The sequence below is a fragment of the Podarcis cretensis genome (assembly GCF_951804945.1).
Source record: "Podarcis cretensis genome assembly, chromosome: 3".
Classification (NCBI taxonomy): Eukaryota; Metazoa; Chordata; class Lepidosauria; order Squamata; family Lacertidae; genus Podarcis; species Podarcis cretensis.
Window position 1 is genome coordinate 79,165,454 of NC_137172.1, and position 18,183 is coordinate 79,183,636.

Consider the following 18,183-nt stretch of genomic DNA (forward strand, 5'->3'; position numbering starts at 1 on the left):
AACATATGTTCAAGCAGAGATAGCCGCCCCTGTTACGCCGCCGCCGCAGGGGAGAGAAATGACAACCTTTCGGCGTACGGTCAAAGCCTCCCTTCAGAAGCCCCTTTAACGGGGAACCCTGGTATCGCCGCCGCAAAGAGGAAGATGGACTAAAGGATTCCGCCCAAGGCCTGATACTGCCAAAGTTGTGACGTTTTGCTACAGGAAAGGCGAAACCTGCCAATGCAGGGAAATTCCTTTCCGGCCCTTTAACAGCGACCTTATCGTAGCAGCGCCCACATACCTGTGAAGAAAAGTTAACCTGCAAAACCTATGAAGAAAAGTTAACCTGCAAAGGAAGACCTTAACTGAGGGTGGGTAGGGTGGGAGAAGCTCTGGAGCCAAGTGAGGATTCCCAGGTAAGATCCTCCCTCTATTGTGTGGGCAGGTAATCCCTCCCCTACCTGGCCTGGTTTCCTTGGCAACGCTTCCCCCAGGTGGGATTGGACAACTGACTGGGGTAGGCGGAAACCTCCAGGTATCCCACCTGAGGGAAGGCAAAGCCAAGCCTATGCTGATGGAGCCACTCCAGATCCAGGGGCTGCACGCGTCCACGCAAAGGGCGCCCCCCGTTTTATGCTGGGAGCGGTCATTATAAAAGTTGTAACCAGACACCTTCCACCTATATTTTGAACCATATGAAACCAATTGTTCTTCAAGAACAGCCCTAAGCAGACCACATTACATTGGTCTAGTCTGAGATGACAAAGCGCCTGAATGATTGAGACCAAGTCTAGTTTCTCCAGGAAAGGATTGGCATCTAAGGCGAAGTCGGCAGAACACATTACTGCCCACCACACAGCTACCTGGCAATCCCAGGAGAATATTTGGGATCTGGAAGCATTACTACTTCTGGAGGAGTGCAAATCTCCCTTGTCTCCAAAATTATAGTAAAAAACTGTAATCTTGTCAACAGCCTCTAACCACAGTACCACCCTTCCAAAAAAAAAAAAAAAAAAGGTTATATTTTTGAAGAAAACCTTCAAGCTGCTTTTACCTAGTGTACCACCTACAATTAATCTCAGCTTTGCTAATAGAGGACTACAATGTGTGTGATCTGTTTAGTGCTGGAGAAAGATCCATTACGTTTGCTTTTTATAAGCCAGGAATCACCCACAATTTGTTTATTTGTCCAAGCAGCTAACAGCACAACCTGAAATCTGTCAACCATCTAGCTGTGGCCAATTAAATTAAGTCTACAGAATGAATCCTAGAATCATATAATTGTGGAGTTGGAAGGAACCCTGAGGGGGTCATCTAGTTCAACTCCCCACAATGCAGCAATCTCAACTAAAGCATCCATGGCAGATGGCCAGCCAACCTCTGCTTAAAAACCTCCAAGGAAGGAGAGTCCACCACCATCTGAGGAGGTTTGCTTCAGCTCTTACTATCATAAAGTTCTTCCTGATGTTTAGTCAGAATCCCTTGTGACTTGAAGCCATTGGTTCAGGTCCTACCCTCCAGAGCAGGAAAAAACAAGCTTGTTCCATCTTCCAGGTGACAGCCCTTTAGATATTTGAAGATGGCTATCATATATCCTCTCAGTTTCCTCTTATCCAGGCTAAACATACCCAACTTCCTCAACCGTTCCTTATAATGCTTGGTTTCCAGACGCTTGCTTGTCTTGGTTGACCTCCTCTGAACACATTCTTCTTAAATTGTGGCACCCAAAACTGAGCACAGGTGTGGTCTGACCAAAGCAGAATACAGTGGTATTATTACATCTTGTGTTCCTTTCCTAACACTGTTATAACTGGGGAGTCTGTTGCTTTTTGGGGGAAATCTTTGTCTCTCCAGATGGTACTGAACTACAACCCCCACCAGCCTCAGCAAGCATGGCCAATGGTCTGGGACAATGGGAACTGTAGTTCAGCAACATCTGGAGGGCCAAAGGTTCCCCATATCTGCTTTAACATCACGTCAGCATTTCACATCGCCCAGTTCATCCAGCCTGATGACTAGCTCTGCAGCACTTGAAATTTGCTTGTGACATTTTGGTTAGTTCTAACAAACATGGCGTCCCACTTTACATTTTGGTGTGTGTGTGTGTGTATGTGTGTGTGTGTGTGTTTCCTAATGAGTCCAAAACTATGCTTTTTATGTGTTCAACTTACAAATTTTACTGAAGGGAATAAGTGTCCTAAATAAAACTAGGGAAGACAACGGCATATCTTCTTCCAGTCTTCCAGATCACTTGCCTTGTCAGGCCTTAAGGGAAGTTAAAAAACAAAACAAAACTTAATGCTTTAAATTGGAAAACTACTATTGAACCAGAACTTCACAAAGCATATATTGTAAGTTAACTCAAAATGTGATCTCAAAGAGATACAAAGTAGTTAAAATAAAATAGACTGTGTTAAGTGTGGAACAGGGTGCCCTAGGTGCACACCCACTGCCAACAACTGTGTACACACCCTATTTAGTAAATACAGTGGTATCTCTACTTACGTGTCCCTCTTGTTATGTATTCTTCAAGATATGCATGCAGCAAACCCACAAGTATATTTCTGGGTTTCACCGCATGCGCATACACAGTAGCACTCTATCGCGCCACGCACATGCGCAGAACAGGCACCTCCGGTTGCAGAAACCTCAGAATCTGACTGGAGCTCCGGAACGGATCCCGTCCACAACCAGAGGTACCACTGTACAGGAGCACATACCTACAAACATGTAAACGCCTACCTTTAAATACTACATATATGTCAAATAAATTCCCCAGTTATGTTTCACAATCCTATATTCACATATCTAGTTTTAAGTCCCATTGAACCTAATGTGGCTTACTTTTCAGTAGACATTAAAAAAAAACTTGTCCTGTGAAGTATCTGGTCAGATCATGATCACTGTTTACACGGGCAAAAAAAAATTGGAAAGATTTCAATACTACTAATTATCCAAATATCTATGGTGTTCTAAAAACAGAGCTGATGGACATAAACATACTACTATATTAACTTACTCTGAAGTAGTCACTGCAAGCTGCTAGGACTGCCTTGTGGGCATGGAATTTCTTCTCTTCCGCTATAAGAGTTATATCACAGAGGATCCCATCACTTCTTTGCTGGTTCAGAGCAGCCAAGACAGCATCATTATGAGAACTAGACTGGCAAAGCCTCTGGCCAGTCAGCATATCTTGAAAACTGCAAAAAAGACGAAGAAATGATCACACTCGCAAGCATGAAAATACCAAGAGTGAAAGGCATGCATATGTTTTCTACTTTTTCATTTCTAATTACGTCAGTCAAGCATACAATCCTGCATATTTACTCAAGACACACACAAAAAAAGTGCCACTGAATTGAATCAAACTTGAAGTGAGAGTAGGATTATAAACAGGATGATTTGGTACTACTGACACAGGTTGGAAATGGGTTTATTATTATTTCCCCACTCTCATGCTGTAACCAAAGGTCTATAGCATCACAGTGTGGCAGGGCTATCATTATGGCCCACAATATAAAGATGGACTTAAATCTTTATGTACAACAGCATCACTCTGCAAGACATTCACAATGTGGCCGTTATATCACAGCTTCAACTGTCCTAGCTATAAAAATAGGCATATTATTGTTGTAAATTGAGGATTAATCCAATTTACTAGGATCCCTCCCAGCCCTCTCAGCCTAATGACTTTAACTGTAGAAGATCCACAATTGCTGGGGCCAACAGTGTAAGAAGCCAGTTAGGCAAATTTAGCGTGACAGATTCACTTTCTTAAATGAGGATTGGCACTGAATGACTGCCTTTTGCAGAAATAATTAAATGGCCAGAGACTTTTGGAAGGCTCATATCTTCAGCAGTCCTCTGCTGGTTCAGACCAAAGGCCCAACTCATCCAGCATCCTGTTTTTCCCAGTGTCCAACCAGATCTCTACGAGAAGTTCTGCAAGCAGGGCATGAGTGAAACAGCAGCCTTTCAACACGTGCTTCCCAACAATTGGGAAGACATGTTTAGAGCATGTTGCCTCTGACAGTAGAGGTAGAACATAGAATAGTGACTAGCAGCCACTGACACTGTTACCCTCCATGAATTTGTTGTATCTTCTTTTAAAGCATCCAAGTTGGTGGCCGTCGCTGCCTCTTACGATAGCAAATTCCATCGTTTTCACTGTGTGCTGGATGAAGATGTCTGGCCCAAGTCTTCAAATATTTAGGTACAATGGATGACTAGTGTTATGAAAGAGGCAGGAAAAACTTCACTCTATGCACTTGCTCTTCACCATGCATAATTTTATACACCTCTATCATATCATCACTTACTTGCCTATGTTCTAAAGTGAAAGTGCCAAATGTAACCTTTTCTCATAGGATTGTTGCTGTATCTCTCTGATTATTTCAGTTGTTCTTTTCTGAACCTTTCCCAGCTCTACAACATCCTTTTTGAGGTGAGATGACCAGGACTGTGCACAGTATTCTAAGTGTGGCTACACCATTTTGGCTGCCCCTTTTTTGTACCTATGTGCAACCTGTCTATTTGTAAATAAACACAAATAATACGAGATGTCCAAATTCTTGAAGAACTGAGGCACAAGTTCACATCATAGTTCATGTAGCATCATATATAAGGAGCAGGTGTGGCAGGGACAGGTAAGCAACAGAGGCTAAGGAAAATGGGAAGGTGTGATTGGGAGCAATGGGAGGGGAATAGGTGATTAGGAACATCATGGGAGGCATGTTTCCAACTACCCCACCCTTTGCCCTTCGAAGCCTTATAACAGGCATGGCCAAACTTGGCCCTCCAGCTGTTTTGGGACTACAACTCCCATCATCCCTAGCTAACAGGACCAGTGGTCAGGGATGATGGGAATTGTAGTCCCAAAACAGCTGGAGGGCCAGGTTTGGCCATGCCTGCCTTATAAGAAGCTGCTGCAGGAGAGGGACTGTGAGCAACTAAGGAGAAACTGTGTTGCTCCCTTGTTATTTTTGCTATTGGTTGCTGCACGTTGTTTAACTCATAGTGTTCTATTTATAGTACAATTGTACCTTGGTTCTCAAACACCTTGGTACTCATATGTTTTGGCTCCCGAATGCCAAAAACCCGGAAGTAAGTGTTCCGGTTTTTAACGTTTTTTGGAAGCCAAACATCCAACGCAGCTTCCGCTTGAGTGCAGGAAGCTCCTGCAGTCAATCAGAAGCTGTGCCTTGGTTTTCAAACACTTTTGGGAGTTGAGCAGACTCCCGGAATGGATTAAGTTCAAGAACCAAGGTTCCACTGTATTGAAATGTAGCTTTCTGTATGCTGTTTTATTTTTGTTGTGCTATGTTTATGAAATTGTTATTGCTTTGCAATATCATTACAAAATTGTTTCTATTTTACTGTTTTTGCCTTGTTATTATGAACTTGTTACTACGTTATTGCTTTCCTATGCTACTATGGAATTGTTACTCTGTTATTGTTCTGCTATGCTGTTATGAAATTTGGTAGTGTTTGTTTGAAATTCATCCCTGTTTCTTTGTCGCAAACCGCTCTGAGCATGATTTTTCTGTAGGAAGTAAAGGTAAAGGGACCCCTGACCATTAGGTCCAGTCATGACCGACTTTGGGGTTGCGGCGCTCATCTCGCTTTACTGGCCGAGGGAGCCGGTGCACAGCTTCCGGGTCATGTGGCCAGCATGACTAAGCCACTTCTGGCAAACCAGAGCAGCGCACGGAAACGCCGTTTACCTTCCCACCGGAGCGGTACCTATTTATCTACTTGCACTTTGACGTGCTTTCGAACTGCAAGCAGCATACAAATAAAATGAAGGAATGAATGACTTCAATTAAAGATACTTTAGTGGTTTAGTTACACTAAAGGGAGGGAATCCAAATGCTTCTTGGGAATGGCGAGTTTTGAGTAGAAACTACAAGGAAATAGGGGAGTAGATCACATAGAGGTGTTCTTGGAGGCAGTTCCAGGCAAAAGGGTCAACAAAGAGAAATGGGTGGAGCCACTTCAGACAGCAGGGAATCTTGCTGAGGGTGGTGGCACTTGAATAGCAAAGGTCAAAGGAAGGGACCTGTCAGGGGATATAAGAGCAGAAAGACAAGGAGGGCCTAGGCCACAGAAGGTTTTGAAGACATAGGTAAGAAGTTAGCAGTAGTTTAATCCACACCAAGCACTTGTGCAAAGTTGAATAAATAAGCTAATGTTCCATCCTGAACTTTGAGTTAGGGAGACCTACACATGAACAAAACAAATATTCCCACTAGACAGGCAGAGGCACTATTGTCTAATCAGAAAATAAAACATCCAAATGGCTGTAAAAACAGATATGAGAGTCACCAGTCCCCATTATGTAGCTAAACAATTATAGCAGGGAGGGGGGGGCAAGTCTGAAAAGCTTAGTATGTCCTTTTCACAAAATCGTTACATGTATGTGGACTTATTGGGACACCAACACATGAGGTGTGCAAGGATTTAGTTTCTTTTCCTCCATTCACTTTATAGTTCCAATCATTTCCAACCACTCATATCAAGATTCTCAAATAAAAGGGCCACTTGGAAGGGTTGAAATATTTAACTCCTTACCATAAAAAAATTAATGTTCATGCATGATTTGGGAAAAAGGTTTTACATAGTTTGGTAATCCTAAATCAGATATAACCTCCCAACACACAAAACTGTTAAAGTGTCCATACGCTAGAATATCTTTCTAAATATATTACTGACTTCTTTTGATATAACTGACAATTTGTGGCAGCACTTTAAAAAAGGAAGAAGAAGAAATATGCAGAGCCTCCTATACAGTATTATGACAGCAAAAATACTATTTTGAAATTCTCTGCTCTGTCATTCAGATGAAAAGCCTATGTTGGAACATTATATTCAAATAAAATGGCTCTTCTGCTTTCTACTACATGCACACAAATGTTATTATAAATATCCTACAGACAGATAAGTGTGCTAAGGTATCAAGTGAAAATGTGTTAGTTTGAATCTGAGCCTAATTTTGTGAACTGAATAGTTTGAGAGGTGTGACTTTATTTGATAAAGAACTTGAAAGGGCAGGGGGTGTTTCAGAGTTCATATTTCTTTCTCTTTTAGTTTTTAAGAAGCATGCATAGAATTACATGTGAAATATGTAAAGATATAGTTATCAGAGCAATTACTCTATAAAAATGACCTCCTGCTATTTGATGCATAATCCCATCACAGTAACCATCACAACCAATTTAATTGCCTTAATCAAATCAATCTGGGGAGGGACACATGGAGAGAATCTCACTGTTCTTTCTCCTTGATTGTTCATCATCAATGACAATAAAAACAGCCTGTCCCCAAAGTTTAAATGGCAATCTACTGGCTGAGCCCATGAGGACCAACACAATGCTACTCAGTTTTCTGCCTTTACCTGCTTCAGCACTGACAGGAAGGCAAATCCTTTTTGTGTTAGGATGCTCAACATGCAAATGAGCTGAGAAATCACAGAAGGAGCAAATCTTTTACACCAGGCTTCCTCAACCTCGGCCCTCCAGATGTTTGGAGACTACAATTCCCATCATCCCTGACCACTGGTCCTGCTAGCTAGGGATCATGGGAGTTGTAAGCCAAAAACATCTGGAGGGCAGAGGTTGAAGAAGCCTGTTTTACACCATGCATAAATATTTCTATGGGGGTAAGTTGCAGAGAAAAAACCACAAGGAAGCCTAACACAAGAGCAAAAAGTAAATCCTCCTGGACATGTCTCGGCACAGTCATTTTGATGTAATATTTATGTATGCAATTTGCCATCCTCTAGGCTAGCATACAGTGAATGAACACACACTCGATGGAAACTGGCAGGACAGCTCCATGAACTATACCTGAGGCACACCTCAGACGGCATCCTTCAGCTTTGCCCTTCTGAACCTCTTGCTTCTTAAAAAAGTATAGGGAAAACAGTGCACATTCCAGCTGCAGAGAAAAGGAAGAAAACAAATAAGAATTAAAAGCCCAAACTTTTGTTCACTGTACAGTGAAAACCCACCACTTCAAAAATAATCAATATATGTGGCAAAGGATATTGACATCTCTTATTAATGGAACAGACTGGATGCAACAATTTGACGACATAATGGAGCCATACTAATTATAAAACCCTAGATACTTTTTTGTGGGTGCAAAATAAGATACAGAAAGTAGCTTTAGTAGAATACTCATTGCCTGATTGGTGCATAGCTTCCAATTTGTCAGTGTTAATTTTATGTGTATACTACTTTCCATGTGTGCTCAGATGCTTTACATGAAGCTGATATTGTGTTACAATATTAAAAAAGCCAGCCCAGAAAAAATAGTCTGCAATAACTCAATAGTTACAGCACAACAGATACTTAATATGATGCATAACTAATACAAGTGTTAGATAAGATTCCACTAAACAATTCATCAAAAAATATTAGAGCACCATTCAAAAATGGTTTGATACAAAAGAGAAACAAAAATATTCCAACAGGAAGAGAAATACCTAATTAATACAGGTTATAGCAAAATCAATAATCATTAAACAAATCCACAGGACAAAGTGCATAATTAAGAACCAACAAGACTACATTAAAATCCAATATTGACTTGTCCCTTTCACAAACTCAATTCATATGCTCCACCTGATTAAATATACCATCATATTATCATATTTTTCTTGCTTTCACCAGGGAAAAATACAACTAACTTTCCTTGTCTGCTCACAGGAGGTTAACAAATTGTGAGACTAAATTTTCCATTTAGCACAAAACCAGGGTTCGGGTTTGTGCTAAATGGAAAACCTATGACGTACAATGTGTAGCTGACACAAGTCTCAGGACTCTAGGAAATCTGAAAAGCATTATTTATTCCATACACACTGCTGGACAATTTTCTGTCTGCATGGCATCTTTTCCAAAAATTATTTCAGTACACTTCCAATCAGTTTTAACCTTCTGAAGTCTTAGTTGAGCAAAAGCATGAGCATTATAGCTTCAAACTTTTAAAATCTGATTTAAGGGCTGTTTATTTAAATTTCCCCCCCAAAAAAACAACAAAAACCCTGCAGGAATTTTTGCAGAGGCATTTTAATCCAAGAACTGGAGGATTATTGCAGAGATTCCATACTCCCTATTGGGTTGCCATTAAACTCATATTCTGAGTGCTCTTCATTTTTTTACCAGTTCACCTCACAGCCCATATCTGTCTAGTAACCAAAAAGTCTAAGCCGCAGTTAGAGGAGGACTGGATACAACAAGGAGTGGCAACAAAAAGACAGAGCCCGAGAGTCAGATGATGCAAGTCCATCAGTAATTGTTCCCACATGAGCCTTACTAGGTGTGTCTGCAGATGTTTACTGTATTTTGAAGCTTCCCTTCAAGCAAAGGTGAAACAGTGTTTCCAGCCACCCTTGTTTTCCACGTTCCAGAACAGAAGTCTTTCAGCACCAGTATGTTTTGAAATGGGTTCACGCCTCAAGTGCAGAAAAATCAAGCAGTGAATATGCATATGTATGCATGCCGACCATAAGGCTTAACCTAACCATATGGCCAGAGGCTATAGATATCCAGCGATCTGCACAACTGATAAGTTTTACATTAAAAAATAATATTTATTCTCAGAAATACAACAAGAAGCTCTTCAATGTCATTCTCATCCTCACATCTGAGAATGCTCCACATATGAAACACAGTGAAATGGCAGAATGCACTAAACCAGAGATAGCCAATTTGGTATTTCCATATGTTGCTAGACTACAACTCCCATCATCCACTGTGCAGGCTGATGGGAGTTGTAGTCCATAACTATTGGAAGGGCCCCCGCATTGGCTACCGCTTGAATAAACCATTTCAGAGTATAGTAAAGGTGTCCCTGCAAACAGAAAGCAAGTACCGCAACAAAAGGACTGAGCTAGAATCCATATACTTAGTTTCCTTCATACAGAATTTTGTTTGTGTTTCATGTGGGGAAACATTCAAAAATTGTGCCCCTCACTGGGAGGTTTATACTTCAACCTATGTCCTCCAAAAATCTATCGCTTCATTTTATTTTATATGTAGACCAAGACTAACAGGAGCTAGCAAAGAGAAAAGCAGAGCTGACAACTTCAAGCATTGTGAATCCAAGTTATTTTTCACCTTTCAGAAGGGATTGTTGTCTGAGAGATGAGGTGGTCTCACTCTACGTATTTATCCCATAATTGTGCAGCCCCCACCATCCATCACACCATCACTTTCATCATTCTATTAGACATAATAATATGTTTATGCTGCGTAGCAGATGCAAATGGGTTCTGCCCCAAAATCAGCATTTTGCACTATGTGCCAGCAATTTTAAAACCGAGAAAGTTCACAGAGGCACTACCTTCAGGGTTGCACTCTATTGATAATGTCAGCACGACCAGCAATTACTGTTTTAATAAGCCCAAGCATTCCCATGTAGAATATTTGATTCCAGCTGCTTTGATCTACTACACAGCAGTAGCAAACACTGCCCTGGAAAGGGTGGGCTGACTTGAAAAGCACATTCTGCTCCAGGAAGGACGTTATGACCAGATTAAAGCTACAAACCCACAGGCACAGCACATCCCATGAAACAAAAACACTGAGCAATTTCAATCTTTCAAAACCACTAGGAGCTGTAGTGTAACTGATTTGTTAGAAAGCACAAATATTCCTTCCTTATTTGCTTTAGAGAGAGACAACAAACAAAATGCCCTTCTATTTTTTTAAAGCTTTGTTTTAATTATTTTATTGCTGAAAGTCATACAGGTGACAGGCATTGAATATTCTCAGCAACAACACAGGAAAGATTTAAAAGCACAGTGGGGAGAACCAGAAAGCTAAAACTGTTTTTGTGTTATTTTTAAGCGCATAGTCAGTGCTGGAGGGTGTTAAGTATGTTAAGATCTATACTGTACACAACTGAAATAGAATTTAAACCTCGTGAATTTAAACATTTGCAACGGTTCCAGTTGGATTCACTTGCTCATTTTATTGCCAAGAGTTAGAAAAAGCCAGGAATCTGTCTACATTTATTCAGGATAAAGCACACAGTGATGGGAAATGTTTTAGACGTAATAAGGACACCAACCTGCCCACTAATGTTATGAATTCTTTTTATATAATGTCCATCAAGTTAACTGTTGTTTGACTATAAGTTTCAAAATTGTATTACTGCACGCAAGAACTAGGAATCACCAAACTGTCTTCAAAAATGGAAATAAGAGTGGCTAAAGCAAACATCATTTTTGTGCTTTTTTGAATTTGCTGCCAAACAGGATCTCAGGTGTAGGAAGACAGCTGAAGGTCTATTTCCATCTTCCCAACTTCAAAGCCAATGAAATTTATGGTCAAACATAGTACTGACAATTGCTTTTTTTGGTGGGTGGGGGTGGTATTTAGATAGAATGTCCTGTTCATCGCCTATGAAAAGTGAAGGGAAATCTCCTTTATTATCAAATGCCAAGAGAGTTTACAAAATATATTTAAACAGCATATACTCAAAGCAACAGTAACTCAAAACATCAATGCAAGAACCGCAGTAGGAAAACTAATCAAACTAATCAAACTAATCATTAGAATTTCCACTTAAATTACACCACATACAGAGGACTGCTACTTTCTCCCCACTTTTTAAAACAACAACAAATCTTGCTCCTGTACATTTAATGATACCTGAACACATATGCTTAGCAGGCGAAGCCTTTTTCCTAGCCCCTTAGCTTTATGGAAAGAAAAGCATTGTGTGTTACATGTCTAGGTACTGTTAAAGGGAACCAGAGGAAGACCATTAAAAAATATGGCAGGCCAAGTAATGTTAAAGGTAAAGGTAAAGGTACCCCTGCCCGTACGGGCCAGTCTTGACAGACTCTGGGGTTGTGCGCCCATCTCACTTAAGAGGCCAGGGGCCAGCGCTGTCCGGAGACACTTCCGGGTCACGTGGCCAGCGTGACATCGCTGCTCTGGCGAGCCAGAGCCGCACACGGAAACGCCGTTTACCTTCCCGCTGGTAAGCGGTCCCTATTTATCTACTTGCACCCGGAGGTGCTTTCGAACTGTTAGGTTGGCAGGCGCTGGGACCGAGCAGCGGGAGCGCACCCCGCCGCAGGGATTCGAACCGCCGACCTTTCGATCGGCAAGTCCTAGGCGCTGAGGCTTTAACCCACAGCGCCACCTGCTCCCAGGGCAAGTAATGTTAGCAATCCTGTATAGAAGACAGTGCACTACTATGGGAGCTGCCTGTCCACAGATGGAAGCAGGGCACAGAGAAGAAAAAAGGAGGCAAAGGACACAGAACATAGTAAAGGGGGGGATGTCAACAGCACTTACATTGCTGCTCTAATTCATCTTATTGTCAAAAATAGAGAGGTTGCTTAATATCTCCACCTCAAAATGTAGCAGCTAATGGGAAATACCTCTGTCTGAGATCCTGAAGAGCCAGTGTCAGTCAAAGTAAATAAATACTAGGCTACATGAAAAATTAGGAAGTGATCTTCCTGTGCCGGTGTGGACAGAACAGGAGTATGACTTCCCCCTATTCATGTGATACTTATTCAGAGTTATCAAATCACAGCAAGAACCACCACAACCACAACTCCAAGGTGCCACTGCTCAACAGAGGGAACACAGCAGTTGCCTGGAAAGTGGTTGGGAAATGTACTTCTGCGTACAGTGTTTTGAACTATACAGAACTAAGGAAATAACCCCTGAGAAGAAGCAAGTATCATCTGACTTCATTTACAGGAATCTGCCTTATTCCATGTCAGACTATTTGGCTACCTTGGCCACTATTTATTGTCTGTTCTGTCTGGCAGCAGCTCCCCTGGATCTCTGGCAGAGGAAAATCTTCTCTGTCACTAGCTACCCAATTCTTTAAACTCTGGAGCCATCAATGTGTTGCCAATGGATGCCTCACAGCAATGTTAGGGTGATTGCCAGACTCCCCTCCATGCTCACTTGCTGAACAAAATGAGCTCTGTGGCTGCAATGTTTGCTTGGACCTTTATGTCTGCGTGGGTCTTCTTTCCATCCCAATCGGACAGCAATGATTGGTATTTGGTTTGGTTTGAGAGAACAGAAGAGGTGAGCAGGGTTCAAAGCAAGCTGAGCATTGGAGAGCTAGCAATCGTGACCCCTCTCCAAGTTCTCTTTCGGCCAGTCAAGTTAATGTCTGGTATTGGGAATTCTGCTAAAGGGGGAGCATTGGAAAGGTCTATAGGGGAGTGGGCTGTGGTTGGGAAAGGGTTTGGCACTGTGTGCCTCCTTCACTATTAAAAATCAGACATGCATCCTACTTTCTCCCTCTATGTGATTTGAAACATATCCATGTTTATGTAACAGACCATGTACTTTATTGGATATTTTGAACTGGGTGGGGTGGGGGGAGATATTATTGATGGCTAGAGGAGCCTTCAGTGACAGGTCAGAGACAGGTTATAATGAGAACATGTAGCAGTGTCTCAACTCAAGGTATATCTGGATGCAACCAATTTGGCCTGGTTTGGAGACCGAAACTCTGGTGGATGACCCATGCTGGAACATGAACAAGGGGAATATTGCAGGTGGAGCCTCATCAGCTTTAGATACCAAACACCTTCTGGGTTGCCTAGCCATGGTTGGACTGGAATGCAGGTTGGCAGCAACTACAGTTCTTCCTGGTGCAGTGCGGTTGCTTTTCTTTTTAGAAAAAAATAGTGCCGGTACTCACCATGAAGTTGTTACAGTATGTGCCACACTTTAAACATTTGGAGAGGGAAAGGTGTCAGTATTGCGTACCCTTGAGCAGCCCTAGAAAAAGGCACTGTCCTGATGAGTCATTCCCTGAAGGCGCTGAACTAGAAACTTCTGTTCCACCTTGTGCCTTTTGATTTACTGAGTGCTAAACAGATTCAAATTGGATCCTGTTCCCTACACAGAGCAAAGGCATCCTGCTTATGGCAGGGATTCTCCTCCCTCCTCCAATGAGAAATCTTTGTAATTGATAAATTTAAAATATTCCTAGAAAAGGGTAAAACATGTCCTAAACAGGCAACTTTCAGGAGAGAACTACAGAGGCAGGTTGTTGATTTTCTCTCCATACCCAGGAGAGAAACTTAGGGCCCATTCAGATGGCCTATTTATTGAGCATTCATTCCAATTTGCTTACATAAAGTTTACGCGGAGGTTAGTTTATATCCAGTATATACTGGGCAATAATTGTTATACGGGACCATGGGAAAGCAAAGCATCCGCTAAAAGAATGACATTCTTAACACCTTAATTCTTAGTTAGGGTTGCCATATTGTGAAGATCAAAAAAGAGGACACATTTGTCAACTTCTACTTATAACTATGGATCACTATGATGACTCTAGCCATGAAGAAAATGATGTGTCCTGGAAAAAGAGGACATATGGCAACCATATTCTTAATGTCTTCCCCAGGAACTGTCACAGGTGGAACAAAGCAAGTTGACAGTTGGTGGGGGGGAACAGGGTACTTACTTAGGTAAAGGTAAAGGAACCCCTGCCCGTACGGGCCAGTCTTGGCAGACTCTAGGGTTGTGCACTCATCTCACTCTAGAGGCCGGGAGCCAGCGCTGTCCGCAGACACTTCCAGGTCACGTGGCCAGCGTGACAACGCTGCTCCGGCGAACCGGCACCAGAGCAGCACACGGAAACGCCGTTTACCTTCCCGCTATAAAGCGGTACCTATTTATCTACTTGCACTTAAGGGTGCTTTCAAACTGCTAGGTGGGCAGGAGCTGGGACCGAACGACGGGAGCTCACCCCGCCGCGGGGATTCAAACCGCCGACCATGCGATCGGCAAGTCCTAGGCGCTGAGGTTTTACCCACAGCGCCACTTAATTCTAGTTCAGTAATTACCTTGGGCATCTGTAAAATTAAAGTGTCAGCTTTTAGTATCCATGCAACTAACCACGGCCGATATGAGGCTCAGCTTTCAATTCAGTACAGTCATACCTCGGGTTGAAATAGCTTCGGGATGAATATTTTATGGTTGCGCTCCACGGCGACCCAGAAGTAATGGAGCACGTTACTTCTAGGTTTTGCTGCTCACGCATGCACAGACACTCAAAATGACATCACACACATGCGCAGAATCGCAGAATCACACCCCGTGCACACGCAGACATGCGGACGCAGGTTATGTTTGTTTCTGGATGCGAATGGGGCTCCAGAATGGATCCCGTTTGCATCCAGAGGTACCTCTGTATAGTACTCCTTCACACAGCACAGTTAACCTATGGAAATCACTCCTACAATAAGCAGTGATAGCCATCAACATGGTTGGCTTAAAAAAGAGAATTAGACAAATTTGTGGAGAATAAGGCTATCAGCAGCTACTAGCCCAGGTGGCCATGATCTGCCTTCACTGTCAGAGGCAATACACATTTGAACACCAGTCGCTGGCAACCGCGGCAGGCGAGAGGGCTGTTGTGCTCAGGTCCTCCTTGTGTGCTACCCACAGGCATCTGGTTGGCCACTGTGTGAAAAGGATGCTGGACTAGATGGGCCACTGGTCTGATTCAGCAGGCTGTTCTTATGTTCGCAAACTGGCTAGTTCAATGCTCATCTGTCTGTCTCTGTCTCTGTCTGTCTGTCTCTCTCTCTCTCTCTCTCTCTCTGTGTGTGTGTGTGTGTTTACTAACTTAACTACCTAGTCCTAGCCTGGGAGTTGATTTACACCACCATTTTGACCTGACAGAAGAATCAGAATTGAAATGGAACGTTTTAGGCAGGAGTCTATTCTGAAAGATTTACCTTTTGTCCAGACAGTTAGGCAGCTCATACTGAGTTGACCCATATTTCAAACACCCCTCAATTCAAAAAGTGGGTCAGCTGATTAAGGGCTGGCTGGTGATCTGTGCATGCAATGAACTACTCATGCATATATTTTTGCATATGGGGGGAAAAAAGTCACCTTAGGCTAACTTCATTCCAGGTTTCTGCCTTGGCAAAATGGATGCACTAGGTTTTCCACACTTAATTCCCTTGAACAATAATAAAATTAAATTACATTACATTTTTAATCAGTGTTATCATAAAATATAAATAATATTTGTCAGAATTCTCATAATTAACTGCTGGTACTCTGGGTCCTTAGGGACCCCTATGACAACAAGGAGATATAAGTCATCACTGCCACCTGATTTCACTGAAAGAGAACAAAATCAGCTTTATGGAGATTGGGTAGCAGCAGAAGGCTAAACAATTAGCACAGCACACTCTCATAGCAACTTTTTCCCTTGAGATTTTAAATGCTACCTACTTAAAAACCTAAGGCTGCTATTCTAAACACCCTTACTAACATATAACTTCTACTGAACACAATGGGACTTATTACCAAATAAATAGGCATATAATTGTACTGCAAGGATTAATATTATATATTTCAATGCCAGTAACATTGGGTATTATTTGCACTGAAATATATAATCTTAAAAAGATTAAATGAGATCTTTTACACACCAAGTAATCTTTTTAAAAACCACCTTGGTAACAATTTAAACTTTGCTCAGACGCTAAAATAATAGCAAGGTAACAGCCTAGTTTCAAATGACCAAGCGACGTATAACTATAGAAAACATTAAATTCAGTCCTGCACAGTTTTTAAGTAATCACAAAAAGAAACTCAAGTAGAAGAATAGTTCATATAGGGTTGGCACATTTTCCAGCAGGTCTGCTGTGTCCTTTAATGGCTCTATGAAAGACAGAAATTCATTTTTTAAAAAAAATAAATATTTTTTATTTAATAGAAATTCATAAAAATAAGCTTTGTCCACCACACAACGATGAACAGCATCACCTGGCCATTTATGCACTGAAAGGTATTGAAATGCACAGGTTCATAAATCACCTAACAATTTTGTCCATTTTCCTGTTAAGTAACCTGAAGATTGGAAAGTACAGAGCACACACTCCCCGAGAGCAGAAGAATAATCTGAAACGGTGATAGGGGAACCTGTCCAGATGTTCTTCATTGGGACTCCCATCACCTTCAGGTGCCCCTGATGATGGGAGTTGTAGTCAGACAGCACCTCCCTCATCTAAAGGGTTGCAGAGAAACGAAAGAACCGTGGTAAACCACTTGTGGATTGAACCCCTCCCCTGAAGCAATTCTGCTCCCCGCTATTATGCAGCCTTGTATTCTTACAGGCAGGGAGCGAACGCTAAGAGGCGGCCTTTGTGCCTTCAAGAGTCGTGCAGAATGGAAAACGGCGGCATTTCCTCACCTCCTGCTCAACAGGACAAGCAGCACCTGCCAACCCCCCCCCCCTCCTTTTGCATGGCACAAAACCAACAGGAAAAGCAACACTGCCATCCCAAACACATTTGCTCCAGCGTAACTCTTCCCGCCTCCCCCCCCCCCGGCCCGTTTCCTCCGTGGCGCTGTCCTTCCCCCCGAGCCCGCGCTCCCCAACGGGCTCCGCAGAAACCGAGTCAACTTGAAACCGCACGCGAGGGCTGCAGCAGTGGCGCCGGCCTCTCTAAGGCGCGGTTTGAGGTTGCCCTGGCAACCGGGCAGCGCAGACGGGGCGGGGGGGGGGAAGAACCCCCTTCGTTATTGGCTGAGGGGCAGCCCAGAAAGCTCCGCTTCACGAGCCGCAGAACTCAAGTGGACTTTTTCCCCCCCGTTTGCCTGCGGCACTGGGGCAATTAGCCCGGCTGAGGCGCTGCTGCAGCTGCTGCCGCCTCTTGCTAAGCAGGGCCCGCCGTCCCCTCCGCCCCGTGCCCTTCCGACCAACGCCACCAGCAGAACATTAGACATATATTTGGAAGGGGACCCCTCACCCCCCCCCCCTTGAAGGTCCATGAGCCAGTGGTTCAGCTGCCCGAGCGAGCGAGCGAGCTCCGCGTCCTAATCCCGCCGGGCTTCCCGCGCGCGCTCACCTCTCAAGGAGACGCCGCGTCCCGCTTTGTCCCCGGGCTGCTCTGAGGAGGAGCCGCGGCGGCGGCGGCGCCCGAGGGAGAGAGGCGCCCAGCGAAGGCGCACTTCTTCTGGCAGCGGGACGACCTCGACTGCGCTCCACTCGCTGGTACGCAGCGGCGGCAGGAGGAGGAGGAGGAGGCGCCACTCTTTCTCCCACGCTCTCCTTGCCTTCCCCGCCTCCCCTTCTCCTTCCAGCCGGGTCTCCTCCTTGCCAGTGCGCAGAAGCGGCGGCGGCGGCGGCAGCCACGCATTGTGAGCGGGCGGCGAAGCCGGAGGACGCCGAGCAACA

At 43.4% G+C, this 18,183-nt stretch overlaps 1 protein-coding gene across 3 annotated transcripts in view; it reads right to left on the reverse strand.

The window, feature by feature from the left end:
- Positions 1-18,183, reverse strand: part of KLHL32 (kelch like family member 32) — a 68,405-nt gene extending 50,222 nt beyond the window's left edge. For all 3 annotated transcript variants that reach the window (XM_079971653.1, XM_079971652.1, XM_079971654.1), the window contains exons 1-3: positions 17,855-18,183; positions 7,827-7,917; positions 3,002-3,182 (exon numbers count right to left, since the gene is read on the reverse strand). In XM_079971653.1, the coding sequence (XP_079827779.1) occupies positions 3,002-3,182; positions 7,827-7,849 (204 nt within the window). In that variant the 5' untranslated portion in view covers positions 7,850-7,917; positions 17,855-18,183. The remainder of the gene's footprint in view (positions 1-3,001; positions 3,183-7,826; positions 7,918-17,854) is intronic.